The 25,615-nt window shown below is 32.4% G+C and overlaps 3 protein-coding genes and 1 long non-coding RNA gene across 5 annotated transcripts; 2 read left to right on the forward strand and 2 right to left on the reverse strand.

Moving 5' to 3' along the window:
• Positions 1–5,165: 5,165 nt before the first annotated feature.
• On the forward strand, positions 5,166–6,885 carry LOC131617607 (uncharacterized). Its single transcript, XR_009288632.1, has 2 exons — positions 5,166–5,265; positions 6,685–6,885. It is a non-coding gene; the product is annotated as an uncharacterized LOC131617607 (long non-coding RNA).
• A 5,790-nt stretch (positions 6,886–12,675) lies between these two features.
• LOC131620979 (proline transporter 1-like) lies at positions 12,676–15,384 on the forward strand. Of its 2 annotated transcripts, none has more exons than XM_058892177.1 (7): positions 12,676–13,015; positions 13,126–13,350; positions 13,877–13,971; positions 14,132–14,321; positions 14,462–14,586; positions 14,672–14,887; positions 14,983–15,384. In XM_058892177.1, exons 2-7 carry the CDS (start codon positions 13,203–13,205, stop codon positions 15,358–15,360), a joined length of 1,152 nt encoding a protein of 383 aa, XP_058748160.1. In that variant the 5' UTR covers positions 12,676–13,015; positions 13,126–13,202; the 3' UTR covers positions 15,361–15,384. The 2 variants fall into 2 exon arrangements, with proteins under 2 accessions (XP_058748160.1, XP_058748161.1); XM_058892178.1 differs by lacking the exon at positions 12,676–13,015 and adding an exon at positions 13,484–13,581 and having other exon boundaries at positions 13,235–13,350.
• A 1,366-nt stretch (positions 15,385–16,750) lies between these two features.
• Positions 16,751–19,403, reverse strand: LOC131620980 (uncharacterized). Its single transcript, XM_058892179.1, has 3 exons — positions 19,251–19,403; positions 18,000–18,248; positions 16,751–17,019 (listed from the first exon to the last, which is right to left on the reverse strand). Exon 2 carries the CDS (start codon positions 18,242–18,244, stop codon positions 18,011–18,013), a length of 234 nt encoding a protein of 77 aa, XP_058748162.1. The 5' UTR covers positions 18,245–18,248; positions 19,251–19,403; the 3' UTR covers positions 16,751–17,019; positions 18,000–18,010.
• A 409-nt stretch (positions 19,404–19,812) lies between these two features.
• Positions 19,813–23,062, reverse strand: LOC131617609 (O-fucosyltransferase 19-like). The gene is made up of 8 exons (XM_058888870.1): positions 22,774–23,062; positions 22,608–22,680; positions 22,419–22,489; positions 22,232–22,320; positions 22,005–22,137; positions 21,663–21,895; positions 20,785–21,261; positions 19,813–20,125 (listed from the first exon to the last, which is right to left on the reverse strand). Exons 1-8 carry the CDS (start codon positions 23,044–23,046, stop codon positions 19,879–19,881), a joined length of 1,596 nt encoding a protein of 531 aa, XP_058744853.1. The 5' UTR covers positions 23,047–23,062; the 3' UTR covers positions 19,813–19,878.
• Between the last annotated feature and the right edge of the window lie 2,553 nt (positions 23,063–25,615).

Raw genomic sequence — 25,615 nt, forward strand, 5'->3', positions numbered from 1 at the left:
GGGGTCAACCCCAGCGAAAAATCCAAATTATCTCTGCTTCGGAAATGAACTTCCGAAGCACTTTTTTTTTAAAAAATTTCCACAATTCGAAAGTGCATCTCCGAAAACACCTCATGGGGGGTGTTTTCGGAGATGAACTTCCGAAAACACCTTTGTTCAGATTTTGGGGGTTTCGGAAATGAACTTCCAAATTATGCAGAAAACTGTGTTTTTTTTTTATGTTTTTCTTAACAGTCTCGTATTTTTAATTAAAGGAAACCGGGAAATAAAATAAGCGACATATAAACAGAAAAAACTAATATGATAAAAAAAGTAATATATACAAGTCGATCCAAATCCAAATAAAAATAGTGTGCTAAAGATACAATCCGAAAACAAAAAATAAATAAACCCGACCACTAATGGGTGTGCCTAACCCTCTCTCCCTGGGACCTCCTCTGCCGCCTGTATGTCGCCGCACGGCCCGCATTAGTGACGATCATCTCCATCACGGCAACTGCCTCTGGACCACCCTGATGAACGATACCTCGATCCAACGCGTCCCGCCCAAGCATCTCTATCTGCTGGCAGATCGGCATGAGATCAATGGCGTGGTCATCATCGGCCTGCTGGTTCTCCAAGATCTCCTCGTGTGCTGGCCTAGGAGCGCCGGGAACATCGGGTCTCAGCAGAGGATGTGACACCCGGTAAAACCATGTGACGTATCCCTCCACACTGTGACAGTCCTGTGTGACCCGAGTGCGACGGTACTCCTGCGGTACCACATGATGCTGCCAGTCCTCCCATATGGCAGTGAGCTGCACTCGGGTCACTGTGTCGGGAGCAGCCTCAAAGGGTGACCTGGGTATCTGCTGCACGAATCCGAACTGACGCATGCACCGCTCAGGGAGATATCGGACCATGATGGTAGTCCTGCATGCCAACCAGCCAGAATATAGAGATATGCTGTCAAAGGGGACAATCTGAGTGTAGTCGCTGAACGGCCTCCAAGTGATGTCGTCGTGCATCATGCGGTCCAGGTACCCACGGTATGGTCCCACCGCATTGTTCCCCCTCTGGAGAACGTATCTGGCGGCCCTGGGCATGGCGTCAACGTACGCAAGATCGATGTGGAAACCGTGGATGCGGGAGAAGTAGGAGATGATCCAGCTCTGAAACATAAATAAATACGAAACATAAGTAAATACGAAACACAAATACGAAACATAAATAAATACGAAACAATTAAAATGAAACGTACCGTGAGTAGTGTGCAGGATCCAACCAACTGCCTCGTCCTCCAGTTGGAGGCCTCATTCAGCTTCTGGTAGAGGTATGCCAGAGTAGCTGCCCCCCAGTTCCACTGGTGAACGGTATCCAGGTCCATGAAGTAGCGGAGGTAGGTCACGTCGACGTACCTTGCACTCTTGTCCACAAAGCATGCAGCGCCTACCACATGCATGTACCAGCACCGGAGAGCGCATCCGCGGTGATACTGTGTGAATAGATCGTCACCCGCCTCCTCAGCCTCGGCTGCCGCGTCCAAGTGGTGCTCGAAATAAGCGCTCAGTGTGATGAACCGGATATGAGGCCCAGATGTCGTGATGCACTCATAGTCAGCAGCTTCGGGCTCCACGCCCAAATAGAGCGCCATCCACTGACTGGCTTCGACCCTCTAGATCCGGGTGTGGGCCAACAGCGGACCCCTAATCGGCAGGTGGAGAAGACACTGCACGTCTGTTACCCTAGGATTTCGACTTGTTAATAATGGTAAGTGGTCTCTGAAACAGATGAGATTATTAAAGAATCTAAGGCAAAGCAGCCTGATTAAATGATTTTGTTTAGTCAAGACCACCGTTCGACTACCAATAGATCATCATTGCCAAGGTTCGACTAGAATTAGTTAATGTACCATGCATGTTCGACTAGAATAAACAGAAAACTTAGGCGTTTTTGTTTTAGTATAGATCTGAAGTCGGGGGGCATCAGAAGTCAAAAGAAGCAGTTTCGAGCAGTTTTTAGCAGTTTTCACAGGACGCGTGGAAGCCTCACAGTTGAAGATATTGCATGTCGGAGACACGTGTTGGCTGATAATCAGTCGACCGTTAGTAGTAGTTATTGTATTTTTACTATTTAAGCAAGTTCCATAGGAACAGTTTAGGGGTTCGCATTTTCTACAAAACACAAGTAAATTCAAATCTCTGTGCAAAAATGAGTGACGAGTGCAACTTTGGAATGTACGTATGCGTACCAGTTTAATTTATGCAATCATTTATGCAATCATTTTACGTTATGCATTACTTTCAGTGCACATTTACTGCTTTTTATCGCTTTCAATTACTTTAAAGCCTTTAATTTCAGTATTTACTTTTACTTTAAAGTCATTGCTGCATTTAATACAGACCAGATACACGTAATAAACAAATTAAAGCAATTAGTCCTGGAATATTCTAGTTGATTCCGCAATAGTAACCTTTAAAAAGGAAACTAGCGCTTGTTTACCATATTTCTGGGTAAACAAATTGGCACACCCGGTGGGACTCGTCAATTGCTGTTTGTTTTATATTTGCTAGTGTAAAAGTTATGTATGATTCTAAGAAGTGGTCGAAAATTAACTAACATGTCTGAAGTTAATACAAATGATTATGACCTTTCTGGAAATCAAGGAGTTGTTCTAACCGGAACAACATCACAGAATGCCGCAAATTCGTCCCCAGTTAGAACAACAAATACTGGTGGATCGACGGCAGCAACATTGGTATCATCACCAATGAATGTACGGTCACCGTTTAACCCATTGCGACCGCCATTTCAAGGAATGATACCTCCACCAGGTTTTAACCCTCAGTTTGGAATGCCCACTTCTATGATGCAAGGTTTACACACGAATCCTTCATCATATTCTGACAATATGATGGCAACAAGCACATCAAACTTAGGGGGTCGACCTATGGGCATAGGTTATATTAACCAGACATTGCCATCTCTGAGTACTACGTCAATGTTGTCAATCCGACAACAAATAGACGAAAGCAACCATGAAATGGTAAATGCCCTTACTCAACAAGTGGGAACAGTTTTTACTCCCATGATAAACAATACGAACCAAAGTTATGAAATATTGGCTAGACAAATGGCCAGAATAGCAGATTTCTTTGGAGCGCCCCCACAAAGTTATGTTAAATGCTTGGTGGAAAGATCATTTTGAGTAGAATAACCCCTATTTGATAAAAAAAATTGGGTTTAATATATTATACCCCTACCAAACAAGCGAGATTTGATTTTTCATTCCCCTTTAGAAACTCAGATTCCATATTGCGTCCCCCCTCATGCCTGACTTAGACATGGAATCTTCACACTTGGCAGTTTTTTATTTTTGTTTATGTTTTTTAAAATTATTTCTATATATTTTTGTTTTTCATATTAATTTTTATTTACGTTTTCTTAAATTAATTTTATTAATATTTGATAGAAATTATTTTTTTAATAATTAAAATAATATATTTGGGCCTATGCCCATTTTTGTTTCAAGAGCAACCCAATTCTTTCATATTGTATTTAATTCATTAGACTATGTGTGTTATTGGTTTATAAACACTATTTTTATTTCCATTGCAACCAATGTGGGACTATAGTCTATCAGCTTGCATTGTTTCTCACAACCTCCATTTTTATGTAACTGCTATTGCAGTATGTCCTTACCATTAACGCATGAAAAATGCACCACCTACGTGATTATACCACCTTATTATACAACAACAAAAGAGTGTGATGAAGCGTTGCTGCAGGCGGATTATGAAGTGTTGCTGCAGACGCTGGCGGAGAGTGATTGCTTGTGTTGTGTGTAAGGATATGCTTTGTGTTGGAAACAAGCCGTGTGGGCATGAGTATCATGGAAATAAGACTGCTAGAACTAGAACTAGTAACACTTAATTCACCTAGTTGTTCTCCTGAACTCAGGCCTTGAAATAATTTTTTTGTTTAGAATGAATCACATAAATGCAATATTCTAAACTAACAAGATTTTTCAGATGCATAATATCATACCATGAAGATCACACAGTGTTTTCTTCAGCTTTTTCAAAAGCTTAGGCCTCCTGAAGTTATTGTTGAACATAATAAAAACATCTTTTTTTAACAACAGCTTCACAGAATTTGAGTTTGTTATATTCACCAATATTTCAATTTCTCCAAGGTTCGGGTCGTGATGGAGCTTCCATCGTGTGAGTGAGTATGCTTTGTTTAATCATTGTAATATATTCCATGCTTTCTGCTTATATTTTATGGACTTCGTTTTTTTTATTGATGTTATTAGAGTAATCTCTAGCATCCAGTAGCCATCAAATATTTATATTGTTTTCACTTTGGAGAAAGAGTGTGTTGTATTTATAGTATGGTGATGATAAAATGAAGAAGAAGCAACTTGCAGGAGGTTATGGTGTAAGCTGGAGTGCAAGTTGCAGTGGAGTGTAAGCTGGAGTGTGTTGTTTTTAGTCCCACATCGATTGTTACACTAAAAACATAAGTGTTTATAAAACAAAGAAACCAATAGGCTTATAAATTAAAAGCATGATGAGAGTACACAAAGCAAAAGTCGTAATGTTTAAAAAAAAATGTTTAATTAAAAAGACCTTAGAAAAAAGGAATTTAATAATCTAAAAAAATAATTTCTAAAAAATACTAATAGAAATAATTTAAAAAACATAAAAAAAAAATAAAAAACGTTGAAAATATATATAATATATAAAAAAACTATTAAAAAAATGACGTGGATGGGGGTATTGTAACACCCCAAATTTTTTAGACTAATTATTTATTTAATTATTTTAGTGTGATGCTTATGTGTTAGTGTTTGTGTTATCTGTGATTTCGTTATATTTTGATACCTGGGATAAGGGTAGTTGCCTTAGAATTTATAAGGAATGAATTTAGATGCTTTGGTGTGGAGTGGTGCCTTAAGATTTATAATAATTAAGGTCTTGTGAAAGATTAGTTGGACTTAAGGTGTGTTGAGAATATGAAGTGTAGTTGGAGAATAATTATTATTAGCAAAATAATAGAATGAATATTATTATAATAATTATTTGATTTATTTTAATTAGAGAAGGGCATTGTTGGTATTATGATTTAAGGGTATGTTGGATAAAAGAAGAAAAATAGAGAGAATAGGTTTTATTTTGATGGATCGTGAAAACAAGAGGAAGAGGCAAGAGAAGAAGGAAAACCTAAGGGAAGAGAGTGCAGGAAGCCATGGCAAGAGCTTGAGGAATCCAACCGTGAATTAAGGTAAGGGGTGACTATTCTTTATTAAATAGTATTATAGTTTTGATGATGGTAGAATAGATTAAGAGTTGAACCTCTGTTTAGGGTGTTAAGGTTTATGAGATTTTGACACTGACATGCCCAATTTGATGAATATGATGCAATTGGTTTGTTATAATTGATGGATGATAGTTATATTGCATTGTTGTTGTGTTAGAATCATGAAAATTGATGAAAATTGGTCACTATAATGTGTGGGTTTGTATTTGATGTTGATAGTGGAAGTAGGAATGAAGAAAAGTCATAAAATTGGAGTTTTCTGCTACAGCAGCGTCAGGAACCGGTTCCCAGGTGGGAGGAACCGGGTTCCCATAGTAAAAACCCGAAACGAGGTGATTTTGTCCAGCAGGAACCGGTTCCCAGATGGGGAGGAACCGGGTTCCACAGATTTTTCTTAATTTTCACTTAACTTTAAAAGCTCCTAACTTTAAAAGCTCCTAACTTTCAAACCGTAAGTCCGTTTTAGACGCCGTTTTGGATGTTGTTCCTTAAATTGAATGCTCTACCATATGAAATAAAGAAAACAACAATAACTTGATTTTATTTTGAAAAGTATCGTTTTCTCCAAATGTGGTTTATTCTTGTTTTGCATAGTTGATGAGGTGCAATGATTTGTTGTTTGCATAATTGAATATGTGCAATGATGTGGGTTGTTATAATGTGATTGCTTCTTCTTGTTATGCAAATGGATGTTGTTCGTGGTAAATATGGTTATCATGTGTTTTGATGAATGTTTTATCTATTATGATGTCGTGGTTGTAACTGGTGATTGATATACATATATTGTTGATGTAAAATATGTGTTTGTTATGGTTGAGAAATAGCATAACTGTGTGTGGCTATTGATTGTTGTGTTGGTTGATGATTATGACATCTGGTTGATTAATGTTGATGATGAGCATGTTATGGTTGATACATGCATTTCATAATCATCATGTGGCTGATCCTTGACGATGGTGGATCAGTGGTAGCTAATTCCCATTGTGTGGAATTAGTGAGTGGGTGTCGTCGTATCCTTGACGATGGTGGATCGGTGAGATGGGTTATACCATGATTGGTACCACATGCATATAGTTGCATTGCATTAGGTGTATGAATCGTTATAACATGAATGGAAGTGTTCCAATGTTATAATATTGTGTGTTGATTAATGATTGTGATTGGTGGATATGTGTATAAATTGTGACATGTCAGGATGAAATCCGGTGTTATAATTGTGTTGTGTTATTGGTGCATAGTTTTGACTTGTGCTTGTGATTGGTATGAATTGGTAAATCTGAATATGCTAAGTAGGGTGGATAATTGCTTATGAATTCTAAATCTGACGATTTATAATGCTATTTAATTTATGATGTAGTCTCACCCTTACTTTAATGATTTTAGATTGAAGTAGCGGCTTAAGCGATCGGTGAGGATGGCTTGTAAAGTCATGTCTTTAGTTTTAATAAATAGGTGTCGGTGTCATGCTCTGAGACTTGTAACACTGGGGAACGCTTGATTGAGAGTTGTTTATGCTCTATTATTTCAGTTTGATTGTTTGGATAATTATTTCTTTTGAAATTAAGGCATGTGACCTTATGAATAGTATTTTATGTGGTTTTAAGAATTATCCAAAGTTTGTTTAATTTCCGCTGTGATAAACATGAATTTTATTCCAATCAAATGTTGTTTCTCGGTAGAGAATGACCATGAATGTAGAATTTTATTTAAATGAATTGTGACGCCCTTTTATTCATGTTTAACTCTGATTTTGTACTATATTTTTCGGGGTATTTAGAAGGGTGTTACAGGTATCATATATTAAACCCAAAAAAGTTTGTCATAACCTTATTTGTAGGTGGACATATCAAAGTTGTTTTAAGATAAGAAAATTAACGAGACTGTTATTTCATATGAACCCTCATACTATAGTTAGCAGTTTTAAACATATCATGTAATTCATAAATATATATTACAATTTTTTTAAAAAACTAACAAAATTATCAATTTTGTTAGTAGGGCAATTCTACTCTTTGAACCATCAAAATAAATATTTGGATTGTAGAATCCAAATTATGTAACTATGAGATGCAACTTAAGAGGGGTTGAATTAGGTTTGATGGACTTTTGACGTTTTTGTGCTAAGTTTCTTAACTTGTTAAAATTGTCGGGAGCAATAAATGTTATTTTACATGTTAAGAAGATAAATGCGAGATTTTAAAATGCAAATAATAAATTACACGAGGATTTATACTAGTTCTCCTTACCAACTTAAGGGTAAGTCTAGTCCCTCTATTTCCTTAGAGGATTTTTCAATATGTTTGGATTCTTGTACATGTTTTCACCAAGACCACTTTACAACCTTCTTATCAGATATACCAAAAGAAGGAACACTACTTTCTCTTTTTCAAACACTTATCTCCACACCCTTAATGATTAAGTAACATACACAATTTTGTAAATGAATTCGAAGAAATTTTATTGTTGGGTTGAATATCCAAATTAACACTTATGATGTTGGACTTTTCTTTCTTGAATTACAATTCAAACTTTATATGCCTTGAGTGCTCAAAATTTTTAATGAAAATTTTAAGATATGTGAAATTTGCAAAGTTTCAAAATTTTGAAATATGAATGAACACTTTTAAGAAAAGTTTTGAATTGTATTAAAATTTAAATTGAAAGAGGTAAATTTGTTTTCTGGTGTATAGTACATTATACACACCTTTAGAAACCTTTACGAGTGGATGCATAAGTTCGAAAAGGTTCCATGAAACTTTGTCATTCAAAACAATGACTTTGATTGATGAAAAAAGTTACCTTGTTTCACATGGTAATCGATTAGCACAGGCCCAACATTTAAAATTTTAATTTCAAACGTTGGTATTTGATTACCACATCCCATTAATCAATTATCAACTTTTCATATTTGCTTCAATGATTTTCATGCAATTTGATTTAAGAAATTTGTAGATGAAATTAGACAGTTGTTTATGAGCATTTAAAGTAATATAAAGTGATTTATAATGAGTGCCTTAAAAAATCCTAATCATTCCAAATCTTTTTTTGATTTCCAGTGATCATCTTCATGAAAACTTCATTTTTTATATTCACTTGTTATCAAATCTCTTTTTATTTTTTGATATACTTGTCTTCATCAAAACCAAGTCATATAGAAGAGACCTTATTCATAATCTCTTCCTTTTTTTATAATGACAAATAATACGTATTGGTGTTTTTGCCAAGGATTGAAAGTATCCCCCTAGTTGTATCTCTCACCCTCAATTGATATTTATAGCAATTCTTGCAATCTTGTGAACCTGCATTTTCAGTTATACCACAAAACATAATACATACCAACTTTTTCTCCCCTACCCCTTTTTACTTTATCAAAAAGAATAAAAAAAAGGGTTATATATACATACACATAAAGTAAAAGATATTGATGTGATAACATCCATACACTCATACAAATGATAAATCAAATCATTCATTGCCATAATAAAAACCAAAACTAACTAAAACAAACACACAATGGAACAAAGTAATTTAACACATAAAAGAGAAAATACTAAGAGTTTTAAATGAAAGGGAAAGAAACTAAATACAAGTAAACATAAGTCAACTATTCCTCATCATTTTCACCAAACTCAAGTTGCTCCCCTCTATATGAATTACCTTCAAATTGATTGTCAACGGAATCAAACCTGGTAGTCATATAGGTTTTCTTTGCCAAAAGATGATCCATAATCATCTGGCTTGTGATGATTTGAGATTCATGGCTAAGGCAGAGGGCTCACGTGGGCTATAAGCAAAGTTTGAAGGAGAAGTGGATGGAATCAAATCACTTTTATGAACGAATGCTTTCTTTTTGTCATCCCAATATAAACCCATTTTGAAGTTGCATTGCATATCTCTGATACCTTGAGGGTTATGGTTTTGTTGCTTGTCTATTAATATTTTGGTTATGGTTTTTCTATCATTAAGTCTCCTCATCAATTGCACCTGTCTGGATTATTTTTAGATATGTATTTTAGCATGCATAAATCAAAATGTTTGATTATAGCTTAAGAAATATTATTGAAATCAATCTATTAAGTTTTTTAATCAAGAAGCATATTTGAGAATAATTCAAGTCATGCCTATAGTAAAATCTCAAAATTCCTTTAGAACTTTGTAAAAATAAAATTTTGCCTATGTGATTCGAATCACACTGTTAGTCTGATTTTAATCTGACTCATAGAGAGCACATAAATATATTTCTAGTTTTCATGATTCGAATCAAAGGAATGTCTGATTTGAATCATATCAATATGATTTGAGTCACATGGTTGATTAGTTTGAATCACATTGAAATGCAAATTTTCATGGTTTCTTTTGGAACTCTGATTTGAATCACCAATTTGTTTGTTTCTAATCATGTGACTCGAATCATCGATTGTGTAACTTGAATCACGCGAATGGGTTTCATATAGTTTTTGCTTCTTGATTCAAATACACTTCTTGTGTAGTTTTGATATATATTAAATATATTGCATTTATTTTTATATTTTGGCTAATTATTTTATTCGATCTTGATTTCTTTGTGAACTAATTAATTCATTCTGTGTAAATTCCAATTTATAAGCATGATCTCTTTATACGCAAAAATTTGCTTCCACCGTGTAAATCGTTATGTTTTTCAAATTCTGATTAAAAGGTTTTTCAAACTATTTTTAAGTAAGGTCTAAGCGACCATTGAATAATCCATATTCTCTCCCAATAATTAGCCTCAAAGTTGGTCTTTTGATCAGGTCTTAGCGACTGAAAAGTTTGAGAATATGGGTGACAGAGATCCGAATGGAGCGTATAGTAGAGCACCAATTTTCAAAGGCTAAAATTATGCTTATTATAAGGAAAACATGTGCATGCACCTAATGTCAGTAGACAAGTATTTATGGATAATAATTACCGATGGGCCATTTATTCCCTAAAACAGAGTCGATAATTATGTTAATGTCCCAAAAGATTAGACAGATTATAAAACCAAAGCAAAATCATATGATTTGAAGGAGAGAAATATACTTATCTCCTCTTTAAGCGCTAAAGTATATTACTCTATCTCACACCATAAGAGTGCACAAACAATTTAGAACGCATTTCAAGTCCTTTACGAGGGAACTGAAGACGTTAAGCATTCTGGGATTAATATGTTGACAGAGGACAGAGGAGTATGAACTTTTCCATATGGAACCCAGTGAATCTATGGAATCCATACAAACTCGTCTTCTCCATTTAATCAACAAGTTAGAAGACTTTGGAAATTCCTTTTATAACAAATATTTTAAAGTTTATGTGCAAGAAATGAAATCCAAAAGATATAGCCATTTAAGAATCAAATCATCTTAATAATTTAGATATCACAAAAATGTTTGGAAAGCTGGTCGAATATGAGAATGAACTGAAATGGCTCACTGCAAGAAAAGTAAGCTCGAAAAAGAAAGAGAATGTCAAAGAAGAAAATTGGAATCTTTCCCTGAAAGCTTCGTCGTGAAAGACAAAGAAAGTCAAAGATGTAAGTGATAGTTATGATAAAAAAAACCTTCAAAAGGAGAAGAGATGGCGTTATTCGTCAAGTGTTACACTAAATAAAATATATGAAGAAACCTAAGCTCAAACATTCAGATAAAAATTTGATCAATTTCAAGAAGGTCGGGTCATTAGCGAAACAACATGTCTGAGTCCTAACAAGCATCATAAGAAAAAGGATAAGAACTCCTACAGGACGAAAGTCAGGTCATTATCGAAACAACATGTCCAAGTTTCAACAAGCATTTTGGCTCGCCTCGCAAAAAAGTACGGACAAAACGAGCATGTTCAACGGGCTAAGCCCGTTTTGCCCCCCTAAAGCCAACCAATCTTTCGATAATAAAGTGTTGGTTTTTTATATAATTAGTGAAATTCGTATTGGCTCTGGAACAAGCAGGTCCTTCATTCTTATGTATTGTGAATATAGGTAAATTGTAAAAGTTATAATTAAATATTTAAAAGTCCATGTTTCAACTTATTTTTTATTTTTTAAGGTAAAATATAATACATTATTATTCGTGACTTAATTTTTTTAATGAAAAGATGTATTATTAAATTTTATTTTATAATAATAATATTAAAAAATTAGTAAGTTCATATTATTTTTAATTAAGTCATTATAATTAAATAGATAGTAAACTAATAAATTAAATAAATAGATTTAGAATTTTTTGAATAATTTGTGTTAGATTAGTCTAATCTAACATAATATTTATAAAATTTTATATTTTTTAACTAATTCAACTTCCTTCATTCTAACATATCAACTCTAATAAAATATTAAGATTCTCAACACAATATTTCAGTCGCATAATTTTAAAAATATTTTCAAAATAATTTTTATTTAATGTTTGTATTTCACTATTGGTATGACTTGACACATATTTATAGTTTATCTAATGGTTGTGAAATCACAAAAATAAAGGGTCGCAATGTAATCTCATATTTTATCATTTTTACTTTTTTTTATCAATTGATATGAATTTATTTATAAATAGATGACTTTTATAGAAAGAAAAAAATATAAAATTCATATTTGTATGAGTCAAATTTCAGTTAAAATATTTAAAAATTACATTTTTTAATTTTTTAATATTATTCACAATTCAAATAAAAGACAGTTTTTTAAATTATTTATATTTTTTATAACAAATTAATTTTTAAATTAGAATGTTCCTCTAAATCATTTGAGAGAACAATATTTATATTATATGTATGCAATTTTGTCACACAATTGTGTTTTAGTGGACATTTAAGTTCTTTGAATTTAGTTGGATACATATTTTCATCAAATGAAATAATATATTTAATATATCTTCATCAAATGAAATAATATATTTAATATGACATTATACCTTAATATTATTTTATTTTTAAAATTTAATGGAAATACACCGACGGATGTAAAGTAGTTTTACACCGTCAATAAATTGTAACCGTCAGATTTTAAGTTATGTTAGATTATTATTTTAATTATATATAAAATAATAATTATGAATGATTGTGATGGAGTGGCCGTATAAAATTTGTGTAAAACTTTTTAGTGCATAACCATTAATCCCTTATTTTAAATATATTAAAATTTTGAATTTGATTATATTAAAGGTAAAGGAATTAAAACTCATGACGGTACCAGAATTTATCTAAATTTTGTGAGGGGCAATTTCGTAAATTTAAATCATGAAGTCACGTCACGCATATCCTGTGTCGCGGTATTTATGTCATTAAAATGGATTGGAATAGCCTTTCTCAATCATGTAATTAGAAAAATTAAAGGGTCAAGAGTTTGTAACTAACTATATAAATATAACATAAAGCACTGAAACATACTACAAAAAAGAAATTAGAAACCCCTTTGGGCTCTACGATTAAGAATCGAAAAAGTTGTGGGACCCAACCCAATAACAACTAGGGTACGAAACAAACAAACCATAGCTTCATTCAAGTGGAAACCAAACAACTATATATTTATGGCTCTTCACTACTCCTAGTAGTCCATTTCTTCACACCATTTTCGATTTTATTCTAACCGTTTTACGAGCGAGATTCACGCTGGCGGCGAAGAACGTTTCTGTTGATGAGGAGCAGCACAGCGTCACGCTGCTACCTGATATTGATGACGATGTTCAAGTTCAAATCCCAAACACCGCTCATCAAATCAGCACTGGTTTAATATTTCTTCGATTTTTGTTTCTTAATTTTCGTGTAATTCAAAATTAGTTATTATTTCTAATATTTTTGTTTTATGTTTTTGTTTTTGATTTTGTTTTTGTGCAGATTCATGGTTTCAAGTGGGGTTTGTGCTAACGACAGGAATTAACAGCGCGTATGTGCTTGGATATTCAGGAACCATTATGGTTCCTTTGGGTTGGATTGGTGGTGTTGTTGGTTTGATTATTGCTACTGCTGTGTCTCTTTATGCAAATGCTCTTATTGCTATGCTTCATGAATTTGGTGGAACCAGACATATTAGATACCGTGATCTTGCTGGATTTATATATGGTATATTATGCTCCTTAACTAGATAATAATACATTAATATTGATTCTTTTCGTATCTTGTAATTAAAGCCGTGATATCGAGATTTTTATTGTGTATATTTAAGTGTTGGGACAATTTATGACTCTGATACCAGACTCACCTTTGATCTTGGATCACAAGTGTCAATGCTACAGAGTATGCGGTTTTTCATCGATTTTGATGGATGTTTCTTAAGGAGATATTTTTGTTGAGGTACTAAATTGACTAAAGTTCTTCTTTAGTTTAGAGGACTAAATTGCTGTTTTGGAAATTGAGGGCTTAAATTGTCCGACCGAGGCAATTTGAGGACTAAAATGTTGATTTTCTCTTGTTTTTCATGGCTTCTCAACTGCAAGTATTACTGTATCAGCAATTTTAATTGTAATTTTTTGCAGGATCGAGAATTCTGATGCATATTTGATCGAAAAACGTGTTTTTCGTGTCATTTTGTTGTGTAAATAAGCATAACATAGCATAGTTGCTTATGTTTATTCCGTTTTCATTGTAGGTAAAAAAATATATTCACTCACATGGACTCTGCAGTATGTCAATCTTTTCATGATAAATACTGGCTACATCATTTTGGCGGGTTCAGCTTTGAAGGTAACATAACATAATCCAACGATTATATATCTTCTGTTTTCTAGAATTTCAATCACAAATAATTACATTATAGAATGAATGGTTGTATATCATATAGATATAGTCCAACAAATCTTCTGCTGAGAATTTTTCCTAAACGTGTTTATTATTTATCGTGCAGGCTGTTTATGTCCTATTTAGGGATGATGATATGATGAAGCTTCCACATTTTATTGCCATAGCTGGACTTGTGTGTGCAATGTTTGCCATTTGTATTCCTCATCTCTCAGCTCTTGGAGTTTGGCTCGGATTTTCAACGGTCTTAAGCCTCGTATACATTGTCATAGCACTTGTACTGTCACTAAAAGATGGTAATGTTTTATTGCTCTTTCTGTTATTCATGTTCATGTTTTTAGAAATTGTACGTAATCAATCATTGACAGCAATTGCTTTTCACTATGCTTGGTAAATTCAGTGCGAATTTGCATACTAATCAACAGTTTATTATTAGGAATAAAATCTCCACCTCGAGATTATGGTATTTCGGGGGAATCGACAAGTAAAATATTTACAACAATTGGAGCGTCTGCAAATCTTGTGTTCGCGTATAACACAGGAATGCTTCCTGAGATACAGGTATGATGAATGATTAAAACTCATATTACTTTTTTCTTCCTGGATATTTTTGTGAACTCGTAACATTTCCATTTTTGAATAATAGGCGACGATCAGACAGCCCGTTGTCAAGAACATGATGAAAGCCCTATACTTTCAGTTTACCGTCGGAGTTTTGCCATTATATTTGGTTACATTCGCAGGTTACTGGGCTTATGGATCTTCAACAGAAACCTATTTGTTGAATAATGTCAATGGTCCAATATGGGTGAAGGCATTGGCCAATATTGCAGCCTTTCTTCAATCAGTCATTGCATTGCATGTGATAACTTCTAAACTAATACTTTGTTGCTTTAAAACATTGTTACTTTTGCACTGTCCTAAATCCTAATAGCCTCTCTTATGCTTTTCTGGTAGATATTTGCAAGTCCAATGTATGAGTATTTGGATACAAAACATGGAATCAAAGGAAGTGCTCTGGCTTTTAAGAATTTGTCATTTCGAGTTTTGGTCAGAGGTGGCTACATGGCTTTGAACACATTTGTATCAGCTCTTTTGCCATTCCTTGGAGATTTCATGAGCCTTACTGGAGCTATAAGCACATTTCCTCTTACATTTATTCTTGCACACCATATGTACCTAAGGGCAAATAAGAACAAACTAAAATCCACTCAAAAGCTATGGCATTGGCTCAACATTTGTTTCTTTGCCGTCATGTCTGTTGCAGCAACTATTGCAGCACTACGGCTTATTGCTCGAGACTCCAAAACTTATCATGTTTTTGCCGATTTATGATTTTAATAAATTCATATTCTTTCAGCTATTCTTTTTTTTTTTTTGGTATTATTATTCTTTCAGCTATTCTAATGATGTTGAATCTTGCTTTCAAGTATGCTTTTATTACAAAAATGAATTGCTTTTAACATCGGATAATTCACCTGTATATTTTGTTAAGCGCAACTTGCTCCTTAAAAGACTCTAAAATTTGGGAAATACACCATCATGTATGGTTTCTGAACTAATGTCTACAAAATTGTTTCGCGCTTTGAATATTTTACCTTTGGTGTATACTTGATTGAATATTTTACCTTTGGTGTATACTTGATTTAATACAAGTGACACGATTCTTTGGAATTGATTAGCCAAATTACACATGTTTAGAATATCCATTGTTAACACACCTTTGTTTTGTAATTCACTTTATATAAGTGACACAATTCTTTGAATTTGATTAATCATATTGCACAGAACATCATTTATTATTAGATGCTCTCAGACATATACTTTAAAAGACACAAGATTTTTGAGGATGAGGAGGGAGCAAAAACATAAAAGAAAAATACAGTGAAATTAACTAGGATTTGAGAGAGGGCTATAGAGGGTTTATTTTTCTTCGAATCACAAATTCCTCTAATTTGAAGAAATTAAAAAAAAGTATATTAAAAGAGAGTTTTGAGAGATTATATAATCTTAATACAATTTTTGTTGTTAGAATAATCTAAGTATTAAAAATATATTAATAATAAGTAGTTTTTTTTTTTCACAGGAACAAACTTAAGAGCTTTCATTCATCAAATCAATCTCAATACAAGGAGGTATCATATTAAGGAAACTACGCCTAGACCAAAAATTGGCTGCCTTAGCTAAGGAATGGGCAACCGAATTCGCTTGGCGCTTAATAAACTTTACCTCAAAGTTCGGAAAACAACATAACAAATTCTGAATAGACTTAATTATAAAACTAAACTCAGAGGAGCCAACATGCTTGGCTTTAATAGAATTTACGACTAATTGACAATCGCTTTCAAAGACAACATAAGAGAAATGGGAGGAGATGGCATGTTGGATTGCTTCCTTCAAAGCCATGGCTTCAGCTTCGTGGACAGAAAAAAGACCACATCCCAAGCTACACCTGCTCTGATGAATCTCCCCAAATGATCCCTAAAGCACCACCCTCTATTAGTCGTACCACGAACGTTATTAGTTAAAATTAGTTAAAATTTATCTAATTTTCTCTTCTAATCACTCCTCCCAAAGCCCTTGTCTTCTTTCTCCTCCAAACTCTCAAGTAAAGCCTAAAAGATTAATTGTAAAATGATGAACTTATTATAAGTCATTAATTTAATTATAAATCCCATAATTTGGCGAGTTTGGCAGAATCAGTTTGGGACACATCACCAAGCAATTAGCAATTGAAAATAATACAAGGACATTGGCCCATTTTAATTAAATCTTAAAAGATGAATACAGCACCTAGCCAGCTAAAGTCACAATAATACTGATCTCCAATTCTGACTGCATATGTAATGGTAGCAATCGTGATTTTGTGACTAATAATATCAATGGATCAATATCCCAAAAGAGATACTTTCAATGTATATATTCTTACAATAGAATTTCTCAAATTATCCTGCCTAAAAACACTTGAAACCTTAGGATAAAACACTCCAGCACCTGCAACCATTAAGATAAAATAAACATCAGGGAAAAACATCATCCCTTAAACGGTTAAACCTTACAGTATAATCCCCTTGAAATAGAAATAAACAACCAAACTCTTCAAACTGTATAAGGTAGACATTAATGGCTCAAGACTTGTTGAACATACTAGCTTGATATTTGGACTTCCCTATTACCAACTAAGTAGCAAAACAACCATACTTCAAGCTAGATAATGCTAATAGCACACTATATAACACACTTTTGTTATTGTTTAAAAAAATCATGTGGATACCACTAAATTAGCTGGGTCTCATTACCTATTTGGTGAGACACATCTAAAATAAAGAGAATCACGTGAAATTTACCTAATAATAAAAAGTGTACAAGAGAGTGTGTAGCTAGAGTTAATCTTTTAAGTTATTCCAACCAGAAAGGAAGAAATAAGAATTACTGAAAAACCATGCATTGACCTAAATACAGAATCCAATTAACTAAACTCTGTTCATTTAAAATTTGTAAATGTGTTGCATCTTATATTGAAGTGTATCCCTTATACTGCTCATAATATCATTTTCAGAAAAATATAGCTTTTATTTTAATCTACGTTGTTAATCTCGGATCGCATTGTGTAGCAGCGACCCCTTAAAATAGCCGTTATTGCGAAGATTAAAAAACCAGAATACAAATACTTAAAAATTGACTAATGCACAAGAGATCGTCATATTTAATAGTTAAAGAGCCTAAATTATAGAGTAATAAAACTTATGCAGAGAAAAAGAACAAAATAGAACTGAACTAAAAGTAGGAAGAAGAGCATAGGTCTTAATAGTCAACAACATACAAATTTTGCATACATTTCATTCATTAGTGACTCAAAGTACTCCAACAACAACAGATATTTTTCATAACTATTTTTATTACTATCTACCATCTGCACACTCAAAATTAAGAGAATGTAAGTTCAGACATAGCTATAAGTTCTGACATCTCACCTTGTTAAGCATCACCCAGAAACAAACTTTACAATAATGAAGATGGAGTTAAAAAGTATGAGAGGAAGTCTTAGGTACTGAGTCGCATAAATGAGACCTATAATCTGGCCTTTGAAAGATTTTGTCCTGCCTCCTGAAAAATCTGACATACCCCATCCTTTAGGGACAAGAAAGCGGTCCTCATTTAGTATTGCTAGCGCATTTGCAAGAAGTAGTAACCCCTCGAGTAATGTCCACAATCCCATTCCCCTGCATTGCAATCCAACCCAAACTCAATTCATTTGAACATTATAACATAAGCAGAAGAAAAAGAAAAAAAAAATGAATCAGACAAATCATATAAAGCTTCCTCTATAAAGTCTTGCAGCTTCTCCACATGAACTATCTCAATATAAATAACTAATTATAAAAAATGGAATCCATAATTTCAATTCATCAAATAAAATCATGTATCTTAATTATCTATAAATGTATAAACTAATACATAACTAATGACTTACACAAGAATAGAAGATATGATAAACATTAGAATAAAGAGTATTTGATGAATTACAAATAACCGAATACACAGGCAACAAAAATTAAAGATAAAGTTCATTCTAATGCATTGAGTGAAGCATTTACCTCCTAGAAACATCATCTAAATTATATCTTAACTACTATGAATAACACTACTTCATTCAGTTCATTTGTCTATTAAAGCTTTAAAAGGCCAATATCATTCTCCGTATTACCGACGAAAAAAGGAGGGTATATGTCGTATGTCGATTTCCAAAACCAACACTTGTGATTATGTTTAGTTTTTTCAGTTATTAAAATTATTATCGGTGTTGACGGCTCAGTGTCGTGTTTCTCAGGTGTCCGTGCTTCATAGTTAATTAGTTATCATCTATTCGATGCAATTAATCATGAAATCAACAAGCAAGAAGTAAAACTAGATAACTGCTTTTCGTAACCAAATCTTGTAAAATCGTTTATGTTAATAAATTTTTCATATAGATAATAATACTAATTTTTGAAATTCATGAAATAAACAAGATCCAATCGCCAGAGATCTCAAAATCATCCTAGATAGTAAATCGCAGCCGATAGCAGCGCGATTACCGAGGCACGGAGGAGATCCGCCGCTTGCCGGCGGCATCATAGCCTCGGCTGCCTCAGATGCATTTCACGAGTACTACAATGAAGATATTTTGAAAAATCACAAAGAAAGGAATAGTTGAAAAAGAAATGAAAAATCAGAATACGAACCAGGAATTTCAGTGGTGAAGAATTAAGAGGAACAAGATGAAGCGTAGAACCCTAATTTGGAGAAGAATGAAAAAGCGAGAATTGCACAAATACTATTCAGCCACAACTAACGCCACATAAGTTATAACACCGAAGTAAGATTAAACCGATCAAAACTAGAAAATGAAAATGGGATTAAAACTAGAATTTTTTTTATTTTTAAAAAGTTAATTATTTTTTGTTTTTAATGTATTGAATATATCTATTTTTTAAAAAATTTATCATTTTAATATGTTTTTAATCAAGAATATCCAGCTTACTTTTTTTTAATCTTTTAATTAGTGTTCAAGGATATTTGTTAGCATTTTCCTTTAATTTTAATTTGATTTGAATTGTATCAAATGTCACCTAATTTAATATTGATTGTTAGATTAATTTATTGAATCACTTATTAACAAAACCTTAATTGAATTTATGTTGAATTATAAAGTCTAGCTAGTGTAACATACAATGTACATTCAAAACCTAAAAAAAAAAATTCACAAATATCCCTATGAAACTATCTAATATATCTATACACGTATCAAAATTATTATTTACACACGTTTAAATAAATTTATTAAATCTAATAGCTCAACTAAATCATAAGCTAAAACAATCGAAAATCATTATGATGACTTGTAACTTCCGTCAACATCTCAAATTGTGGTTTTATACAAATGCAACCCGGAAAAGGGTTAGCATAGAAACTCTCTTCTAATTTTGGGTGACGTTTAATTTTTCTAGCGTGAGGAGCTCCATTATTTTTTGAATGTATACTTTTCATCTTTGATGAAAAATCTTCCCAAGAAATCAAACCATTGTCATATTGATCAATCAATTTCACAAATCTTTGCCTGCAACATATACATTAAAATTTATTAGTATCAAGAAAATATCAAATCTCACATTGGTAAAATATGAAATTTAGTGAGATTAAAATATAGTGACATCTCTCATCTTACAAGTTGGTTTTGTAAGATTGAGTTAAGTCAAACTCTAATTTTAATAAGGTATCAGAATCTATCAATCGAGTCATGTGTAACCCACTGGTAATAACCATGCATCTAGAGGTGACAAACAGATATGTCTGTCCCGTTTAAGCTCACACGCAAAAAACAAGACAGGGCAGAGCTGACATAGTTAAGGGTTTGGGTCTAAAACTTTGGTTTGTCCCACAAAAAATGAGGACGGACTTGTGGGCACTGCACTTTTTAAGCCTAAAAATGCAAAATTTTATGTTACTGTTCGTGCCCGTAAAAAGATGAAAAACTGAGTGGGCATCGGACGTGCATATTAGAGAGTGTGGGGCTAAATTTTTGCCGCCCTGCAAAAAAGTATAGGAAAAATGAATATGTCCGACAGGTCGGGTCTGTTTTGCAACCTCTACACGCACTAAACTCAATAGTGTATTAAAAAAATTCAAGGGTAAAACTCTAACTCTAATAATTGAAAGAAAAAAAGTAAATTTCATTAAGAATTAAAATATTGGGGTGTTTAAGAGTTAGATTAATACTTATCGGGGATAATGGTCTTTTTGAATCCATTAAATTTTCTATGACCTCTAGCAGCTTTAGCCATATTTCCATCATGACTGTAAACAAAAACATCACTTTCAACAGTTATGTAGTAATCAAGAGCAGCAAGTTGATTTTGATGCCCTTCAAAAGGTTTCAATTCTTCTTTTGTTGCCAAAGAGGAGTGCCATAACAAATTAGGAAACTTATTTTGGAGTGGTTTCATTCCTTCTGATCCATAAATAATTCCAGCTGCTACATAAATTTTTGTATCAACAGGATAACCAAGTGCTTCAAGAAACACAGAAACTTCTCTTGGTGTCATAGGGCAACCACCTTTTAATCTCTTTGATCTTCCATCAATTTCTTTTTCTTTCCAATGTTTTACTTGGTATCTCATTTGTTTTAGCTCTTGTGTTTCAAATTTTGTAAGGTTGTGACTACAACCTGTGAATGCAAGCATGTCCTTTTCATATCTGCATGTATAAGGATTATATCAAACCAAAAATTTGAATAGTCCAATTTTGAATGAAAGGTTTGAGAAAAAATACAAGTGTGTGTTTGGTGAAAGGAGAAAATAAGGTAACAAATAACTGCTAGGGTGAAGCTACAAATAGTAGCTTCATAATTTCAAGGTAGAAATGGTATAAAATGTGAGGTAGCAATGTGTGGCCACTTTACCGAACATATGCTAAATAAGCCTATGTTTAGAATGACATTTACAAACATAAAATTGTATTTCAATGTTATTTTTACGTGAAAATTCAAAAGCCGACAATTGTAGCTTCAGACCAAACATGTGTATTTTTATTTTCAAAAACAAAACAAATATATGCTAAGTTTGAACTATCTAGACAAAATATGTTGGATAAATTACCTTAAATGAAGAGCGATGTAAGGGGTGTTGTTGTGCCTAATTCTATTGACCAACTTCTTTCCAAGCTCTTCAATTGGGGTTGCAAACCTAAGCGCCTCATACATGGCACGACAACGCACTTTTTGAATAGAACCAGCTAGACCATTATTGACTAGACGAGAATCGGTATGAGTAAATTTGATTACTTTGTTTCTCGTCAATAATTGCAACATGTCTCCTCGGTAATAACTCGCCTAAATATTTCAAACCAATCAAATAATTTAGATTAGAAACAAAAATTTCTTTAAAACTTAATAATAATTCTTCTAGAACACTATATGTAGATAATATAATGGTAATTGCCTTGGACCAAGAAACAGGGGCCTTCAAAACTGGCTTAATTGATGCTAATTCGGGTGGTAGAGACTCCACTATTTGAATATCATCATTCAAAACTTCAATGAAGTTCTTCAAGTTAAAAACTTCTTTAAATTCACTGGAAAAAATAAACAATTAGAACATTACTGAATAAGACTAATATGTCAATTTGATTAACTTAAGAATCCAAGTTCATAAGATTTAACTCATACCTAGGATCTGTCCAAAAGGAATTATGATCTAATGTAGGCACAACAAGAGTAGCATTCATAATTTTTGCAATTGCAACCATGTCACTTATCTGCAATTAGAAATTATTTTGCTAATTTTATGAAAGAAAACATATAAATATATTTGGAAAAAAATTATAAATTGAGAAATCAATGATGGTCAACATACTCCGGTTTTCATCTGATTTAATCCTCCATTGGCATGAACCAAAAGATAGCCATTCGTGGTGCTTCCATTCCCTGTATAATATAGAAACTCTTCCTAGTTATACAAAGATAAATTGTAGAGTGAGAATCACTTATATCAAGTTTTACTTAAAATAATTTAAGCTGTGTTAAAGAGCTTATTTAAACGCACGTTTATCATTCTTTGCTCGTCCCATGCAATTGTAATAGTTTTCACTATTAGGATGCTTCCAAATTTCGAGAGTCTATCTAACAAACATTAGAGAAAAACTAGCATCACAATCTTAATGCATAAGCAATACAAAATGTCATGCATAACTACTTTTTTCAAAATTTACCGGAATTTTTTTTGGTGAATGTTCATCTTCCACCGCGTTCGAATGTATAACAGGATCTAAATCTAATTGTTCAGAAAACATGTTTAACAACAAAAACTTGCTAAGCATACACACAAAAATAAGAACCATTAATCCTCCAAATATGTGTCGCCGTTTGAACTTTTTATGCCAAAGTCTTATTTTACGACGTATACGAAAAATATCTTTGGTGCCAAAAGACATTAATCCATAATGTTCTTCAGCTCCATCTAATAGGCCCCTCCTTGGTGCCATGAATAATGTGCACAAAAGAATAGTTACACAAGATTGGCAAAAGACATAATAAAAAATTTAGTAAAGAGAATTGAGTTAAGGTAAATGAACGAAGAGTTAGAGGTAATGGGAAACAAAAAAATTAACCATAGGTTTAAGTGGGTGGAGTTTATTAGAGGGAGTTTGGCATTTCTCATTCGTGTGTTTGGTGAGGCTTTTGTTTAGTTAAATGGTTAATCTATGAGTGCGAAATATTAGGCTATAAAATCTCTATGTTTCTTATGCTTTTAGTTTGCATGCTATATCCTATATTGAGTTTTTTTTAATGGTATCGACACATGTGGCTATTTCATGCTTGTAGTGAAATAATAATACACTAGTAACATGAAAAAGATTGTGCTATAAAAATAGTATTTAATTTTAACCCCTAAAATTGGACAACATATAATGTAGAATTTGAGTATATGGCATTTTGTATTCAAGTCTCCACTAAGTTTTTGTGAAATTAATAGTATGTATAATTATAAGTGATTATTGAGTCTATAGTTTTTTCTTTATATAAAATACTCTTTTGATATATTGTGTGTGCTTGTGTCTCTGGTTAATAACTTATATTAGCACTAAGAATAAGCCCATGTATTCAAAAATAAATTAAATATTACTTTTATCTCAATACATTTACTCTCATAATTTTCTAACTAATTTTAAAAAAAAAATATTTACTTTAGTTTTATTGGATGTTAGTGTTCTTGTGATAAGCAGTATTTTTATTGTTGATTTTATTGTTATTTCTAATAAATTGCACAATGAAGCAAAGTCCATAGTGCATTATGGTTTAATCGTAATGTTCATTATGGTCGTAATTTCCTCATGAGACAACTTCCTAAAATTTATTTTTCGTAGTGCATGGCAGGAGGCATTAAAGTTTGGTCATAATGGCCATTACAGTCATAATGGTTTTAGTGACTCTCGATTTTTTTGTGTTATATTGTTTTAGTTTATGCTATTTCCTTTTTCCATATTATTTTTCTTCAGTTTTAAGCCCCTCTTAAAGTGTTATCTTGCCCACTTTATGGGTCGTGAGCTATATAAAATCTTGTAATCTTCATAATAATATCTCTCATATTTTAGACAATTTATACATAGCTTAAATTTAAATTTCCTACACTTTTTACGATTTCTGCAAAAAGTCTCTCGGATCACGCAAATATATAAACATAAGAGTAAGTTACAAAAAGACATCAGAGGTCTTAGAACGGAAATGCAACATTTATTTAAGTTGTTACATGATTTTGATTATGTTTAGTGGAATAAAAAAAAAAGATGAGTCAGAAGTTGTGAGAGATATTTTATGAGCCCACCCAGAATCAGTGAAGTTGTTGAATATGTTTCCTATTGTGTTGATTATAAACAACACATACAAGACAAACAAGTATATGTAACCTCTGTTTGAAGTAGTAGGTATGACATCAACTGAGTTAACATTTATTGTTGCATTTGCCTGTATGGAATGCAAACATATAACTTTTGGTGGGTATTGGATAATTTGAAACTTGGGGTATTCAAAAATATGGTTAACTAAATTGTATACTTGAACTGAACTGCATTGAACCATAAAAAAATTGAACCACTTAAATGGTTAATGAACTAAACCATTTAATTTAAACAATTCAAATTTAGTTTAAAACTGGTTCAAAACCAACTTCCTTTTATTAACTGGTTTAATTATATAAATTAGTTTCTAATAAAAAGAATAAAAAATAATAATTTTTTGTCAATTTAAAAAATATATATTCTGAAGAAAAAAACATTTTTTTTAAAATATATTTCTTTAAGATTTTTTTTTTTTTTGCATTCACTCTTTAGAAATGGATGCAAATTCATCAAAAGAAAAACAGTGATGCAGGCGAAACAAGTTTTTATTTCCCTTGATTTCTTAGCATATTCTAATTGAGTTTTATTTTTATTTGTATGATTTATATCAAACTTTAATTCACCTACATTCCTGAGTTCTTGATTTCCTGCGATTAGCTTTTAAAATTTGTTGTGTTCTATACTTAAATTCTCGAGGATTGAATTTTGATTTAAAATATGTCTAAACTCTAAATCATAAGACTGTAATATTACTTTCTTTTCTCACATTTGTTCACTACTTCACTGCATGAGTTTTGTTTGTAATTTTAAAAATAATATCGCTGCTTCTGGTGTCTCCTCCATCTAAAATAACTCATTTATCTTCTATATTTATACTTGATGCTATTATGGCTTTCACATTTGATCTTGCAAACACATGCCTGAATTATAACATGTTCGTGCTCTTTCTCTAACATGTTTATTAAGAAAAACTGTATAGTGTTGTTTAAAGTTTCAAACATGCTATTTATCTTTTTGTTTATGTTAAATTAATAATTGATCTTTCAAAATATTTATACAAAGTAACCAATTTTCATTCTTAGTCAACTCCTGTTACAAATTTGTAGACATGGTCATTGAATTATAAATCTTCTACTTGAGTCATGCTATTGGTGCTAGAATAAAAAAAGTTTTGAAATTTCATTTGGTCGTTAAACTTCTAATTTATAAATTAGTA

The sequence above is a fragment of the Vicia villosa genome, linkage group LG7 (assembly GCF_029867415.1).
Source record: "Vicia villosa cultivar HV-30 ecotype Madison, WI linkage group LG7, Vvil1.0, whole genome shotgun sequence".
Taxonomy (NCBI): Eukaryota; Viridiplantae; Streptophyta; class Magnoliopsida; order Fabales; family Fabaceae; genus Vicia; species Vicia villosa.